Genomic DNA, 5,713 nt, shown 5'->3' with positions numbered 1-5,713 from the left:
AGCCAAACAAGAGGGGCAAACCAGTACATAGTAGAATTGTTTTTCTTAGCCCACAGAGCGAGTTCATGAGCTACAGAGTTACAGTAACGAGGTTGAAAGCTAAAAACACAGGCAACTAACTTAGAAGAGAAAAATTGAATGTCCTTAAAGATAGCATTCATACACGAATCCCCTTCAAACTTCCCAGCTGAAAATTGATCGATGAGAGATTTTGCGTCACTTTCAATGATGATATGAGTTAACTGTTGCTCCAAGGCTTTCTTCATAACTGCCCAGATGGCTCTTGCTTCAGCTTCCTCAGCAGAATGAACTTCAAAGACTAAGGACGCACAAAAGGTTGCTTTTCTTGAGAAATCCCGCATCACATACCCTGCACCATTTGCTCCAGAGATATCATCAAAGGAACCATCAGTATTACATTTAATCCAACCAAAGGAGGGGGGTATCCATTTATCACAAATACTGACAAAAGTAGTAGCAGAAACAGTCGAACTAGTTTTCCTAGTGAGAAGCATAGCTTTGGCTCTAGCTAGGACAGTAGTATGGTTTTCAGAAATATTTTGGAAGATGAAATTGTTTCTACTAGTCCAAAGAGACCATAAGATAGCAACAAAAAAACTTTGATCTTCATCAGGGAGTTTAGACTGAGGGTCAGTTAACCAGAAGAGAAGCCAATCAATGAAGGACTTGTTTTGAAAAAAAATAGGTGTTTATGCTGAAATCAGAAATGAACCAGACTCTGCTAGCAAAGGGACAAAGGACCAAAGCATGCATAATAGTTTCATGAGGATCACTACACCTAGGTTAATCCACACTATGCATAGGCATTCTAGTGTGAAGGATTGTTCTGGAGGGCAAAACATTTCTAGCTGCTCTCCAAATAAAAACTTGAATTCTGTAAGGAACTCTGACTTTCCAGATACGCTTCTAAAGATTTTTACAAGGGGAGGGCCTAAGACCTCTGAGCCCGGCCCCATGTAGGCATATTAGAAGGAAACTTGCCATTCTTTGAAAGATCCCAAGCCCTCCTATCAGGAGTGCAAAGCTGGATTAAGGGAATAGTGATAATCTTATGAACATTTTAATGATAGGATCATGGGGAACTAGAGGGTTGGGTGTAGCAGAACCTAGAGTAGGTATCCATTTGTCACACCATGGGTCAATAAATTGGCCATCCCCAACTATTCAGGAAATGAAAGTCTTAATTAGTGCTTTGATGGCATGTAGACACTTCCAAGTCCAAGAGCACTTACCAGTGCACTTGGCATTCAAGAAATCAGTTCTAGGAAAGTATCTAGCCTTCAGAACAGTGGTCAATAAGCAATTAGGATTTTTCAGGATTCTCCAGGCATTCCTAGCTAGCATAGCCAGATTATTTAATTCAGCCTTCCTAAAACCTTGGGGATAAGATAATTGAACTTGTTTCTCAGTACAGACTATCAAGTGGCCAGTAAGAATTTTGTAAATACTATTAGGTTCACCATACATAAAATTAATATGACAAGTCTTAAAGTGAACGATGTCAGTAGATGTAACATAGATACCCCTCATACTGGATGTAACAATGTTGAGATGAATTTCCTTTTTCCAAGCAAGGGCAAGGCCACCACTTCTACCAACACTAGGGATATTAAAGGTACAAGGGAATCCCATGTTTTTTTAGCTTTCTAGGTGCCATATCGTTGTTCATTTTTGTTTCGGAGAGAAAAATAATGTCAGGGTTGACATCCTACATAGTAGACTAAGTTCCTTATTAGCAGATTTTTTTTCCAAAACCTCTAATGTTCCAAGCAATCAGATTGATGTTATTGAAAGGGAATTGGTTTATAGTACTAATAGCAGTATCAATTAAAGGGGTTGGGTGATGTTGATTTACATGAGTGGTAGAGTCAGACCCACCTCCAAGAGAAGCACTGGTATCATCACCACTTTGAGAAGCATTTTGGGAAGAATCGAGACTAGAAGTAGCAGCATTGAGATGTGAATTATTGCGGACACCATTGTTGTTTGGGGGATTGTCAGCATGTACATTGTAGATCCCATAAGAATTAATCACAGGTTGGGTATTGAGAGAACGGGTACAAAGATCGATGGTAGGTAAATCCCCCAATTTGGTAATTGGGGGACACAATTGAGCATAATCAGGTTTAGTGGTGTCATGTTCTTTAGGAATGACCACTATACTTACCAAGCTAGAATTAGCTCTTGTACGTTTTCTCAAATCAGCCCTGGGGTTAATCTTTTTTTTTTGAGATTTGCTAAAGCATCATGCTCAGTTGTGTTAAGAGCTCCTCTAGTAATGATGGGGTTGGTATTTGAAGCAGTAGCAGTTTTGAATCTTCTTGAAGAGTTGGTAGTATGGATCGGACCACTAGGAATTGGCTCAGAACCAGAAATAGAAGCTTCAACAATAACATTTTGAGTAGTAACCTGTTTAAAAATGATTGGTAAACCATTATCCAGCTGAGTCGATTGTTGTTGGACAGGACCGACATCAAATATCTTCAGAGTAGTTGATCTGTTTACAAAGGGACCCATCTGAAAAGTATTTGATAAACCTTTATGAGTAGTATTTTCCATTCTCTGATCAATGTCCTTAGCTTTTCCTTTGTTGCAAAATGTGATAGCAGGTGATTCAATTTGAGTTTCTGGCACAATCTCAGTTTGTTGCATGATGGTATCTGTCAAAGCAGTAGAGGAAGAGTCTACATGCTTGTTTACCTTTGGAGGTGGCATCATTAGCCTTGAGACAAACGGAAGAACATACTTGCTGCTAGAAGCTTCAATTTCTTTAATTTTTTTCTGCTTCAATTTCCAAGATGGACAGTTTTGATCTTTATGATCAAGAACTCCATATGAAGTGCAGAAGTACCTTGGAACTTTGACGTATCCACATTCAATCAAAAATTGTTGAGTTCTGCCACTGGTAAAGAGAGGAATGCCTACTGGTAATGCTTTTATGCACTGGAATTCTGATACACACCTTGACATTCTTCTTTAGTGGATGTTTACCAAAAGGATCTTGAGCTTCAATTAGTTCACCTATTTTGAAAGTAAGTTTCTGAAGATCTTCATATTCTTTACATTCATTTGGAATGTTGCATAATATAAACCACATTATCTCTTTATACAGGTGGAGTTGATGATTTGCTGGTCATCCTTCAGTTGGAACCACTTTTAACACCATTAAATAACCGCAACAAACAAGGGTCTTTGAGAATTCATTCTGTTGAAATCATCTTCAGCTAAGAAACGAATGAGAACTTTGCTTTTCAATCCACTAAATGTTGTGACAGTAGGAGGTTGAGATAAAGGCCAATTATTGCATATGTAGAAACGGATTGAGGATGTAGGAACCAATGTTTCACAACATAAGCATCCCACCATACACCATTTAAAGTTACTATCAGATTCATCTAGAACAACTTTTTTGTCAATGGGCACTGTTTCCGCAAGAGAGGATGGTAAAGTTAATTTCTCAGCCATTTGAGCGGACAGGGTTTGAATATCTTGGTCTAATTTTTGAGGGTTTTCTGTAGAGTTTGATAACTCCATCAGGTAAGAGAATTGGATATATATGAATATAGTTTGATTGAGATCAGTGTTGCAGATAACTAATATAAAAAACAGTTGTAGATAAAGGATTCTCTTGTTGGTATTGTACTGATATTGATCACAGACAAAGTGGATGAAGAAAAGGCAAGAGTGTTTTGTTTGTTTATATGTTTGAACCTTAAAGAGGGAATGAGAAGTCTGTTGACTAAAATTTGAACAGTTTTCATGAGAAAATTGGTGTAAGGTAGATGTTATGATACTGCAAAGACTATGTTGGGGAAGGGGTTTATCATACGAGACGTCACTTTCGTATCCATGCTTTATGGGCACCTTCAGATTTGAGATATTCACGTGAGTTTGGTGATAAGGAAGCCAAGTAAGGACAAACCCAATAATACATTGTAGGTTTTCCTGGGATGGAAAAGAATGGCATATAAACTTGACGCAGTTTAGGGTTGGTGGATATTTAATAGGTTTGTCTTTTTTAGAATAACGTAGGTATGATGGTACAAACTGCCAAAGGTAATAATGGTAGTAAAATTGTTGGCTGGGAAATAAAGATGGGAATGGAGGGAAATATTATGTTGTAATTGATGGTTTTGAAAGGGTTGTTGTAGATCAATTGAAGGCTTAGGTTTGGTAGTAGATCTAGTAACTCATCTGGCAGACATTCCCCAAACCGCAATGGTGCCTCTCAACTGATGCTGCATTCTTCTAATCTGCATAAAACACGATATTTTAATTAGACCCCAAAAAACTTGGCAAGAGTTAGATGACCTACCAATACTCCACTTGAAGGCAGTTCCAAAGGGATTTATGGCTAATGAAACGGTTAGGTGTTAAAAATAGGTTTCTATAAGGTAATTATGATGATGAAATGGAAGGGAATACACATGGCTTTGAAGGGACGTGACTAACCAAGCGACGTGACTGATAACCAAAAGCCATAAATGGTAGTTAATAGACCAATTTGTGTCTTTAAAAGGGGGTTTTGGAGAAAATTAGCATATCCATTAGCAGATTTACCAGAAAGGGGAAGGTTTAGAGAAAAAAATTCAAGATATGGCCAGTTCCAGTAACCCCATTCTGGAAGTTTCTGCCGATTCCGATCAATATAACCGAGCCAGAGCTCAAGTTTTTCACTTGAAATGGATGAATTGATGAGATTGAGATATGAAGTTCAGGGTGAGATAAATAGGCGAGCAAGTGAGGAGGCTCAGCGACGGAGAGAAGAGGAAGAGAGGAAAAAGAGGAAACTGAATCACTTTTTGCTGCATGGTTACCCAAGCATAATGAAAGGGCTGATCGGAAAGAGGAGGAGAGGTCTCAGAAGCGCCAGAAAGGGCCCAAGTATGGCAGTGCGACTGAGAGTGATTCTCAGGTAGATTCTGATGCAGGGTTTGAATATCCATTGGAGGAGATAAACACCACTGAAGAGGATTCTGATGCTGTAGAGGACAAACAAAAGATGCAGCGATATCTGGATTGGAAACTGCGAAGACGGTTTGAATTTAAGAGAGCCAATCCAGATATATTTGCCAGAACCATGTAGGAGGGAGAACCCAGAGTTGAAATACAAGCCCTTGTGAGAGTATATCCCAGAGCCGCTCCTGAAGCATCATCCAGTGAATCTGATGAAGATCTCCCTGAAGTTTCCAGTGACGAAGGGGATGAAGAAGATAGTGATGATGAGAGCTCGTCATCAGGCGATGATGATACTTCCCCTGCTCCATCAGGCAACAGTTGCAGTAAACGGTATGAGGAAGATGAGGACTGGAGTTACGATGAGGAGGAATTTTAGAGTTCTCCTTTGGGGTATAGAGAACAACCATATTTTCAGACTTTGAAAAAAGTTTGATAATGATCAGCAAGTTTTTCCAACGTGGCTTACTCTAAGCTTACTCCTAGTCTTCTTGAATCTGCAGTTGATGTTGGTAAAAGGATTCTTGTTTTTTTTTTCTCTTTTCGGCCGATCTTGGTAAGTGAAGTTTGTGTTGCTTTTTGCTGATAGTAGGTAGTTTTAGTGCTCTTTGTGAAGTTGATGATGGATAGTTTTTGGTTGTGAAAATCGGTAATTTCTTTTAAGATTGGGTTTCTGGTTGTAAGTTTGATACTGAGTATCAGTATTTTGGTCCGTAAGAAATGTAGGCGGGGTGGA

The 5,713-nt window shown here is 38.9% G+C and overlaps 1 protein-coding gene across 1 annotated transcript; it reads left to right on the top strand.

Moving 5' to 3' along the window:
• The first annotated feature begins 4,617 nt into the window (after positions 1–4,617).
• Positions 4,618–5,356, top strand: LOC113280545 (histone deacetylase HDT1-like). The gene is made up of 3 exons (XM_026529156.1): positions 4,618–4,689; positions 4,844–5,058; positions 5,158–5,356. The coding sequence occupies exons 1-3, from the start codon at positions 4,618–4,620 to the stop codon at positions 5,354–5,356; spliced, it is 486 nt and encodes a 161-aa protein (XP_026384941.1).
• The last annotated feature ends 357 nt before the right edge of the window (positions 5,357–5,713 follow it).

Source organism: Papaver somniferum, chromosome 5, assembly GCF_003573695.1.
Source record: "Papaver somniferum cultivar HN1 chromosome 5, ASM357369v1, whole genome shotgun sequence".
Taxonomy (NCBI): Eukaryota; Viridiplantae; Streptophyta; class Magnoliopsida; order Ranunculales; family Papaveraceae; genus Papaver; species Papaver somniferum.
The sequence above is the reverse complement of the archived record's forward strand: the minus strand, read 5'-3'. Positions and strand labels throughout refer to the sequence as shown.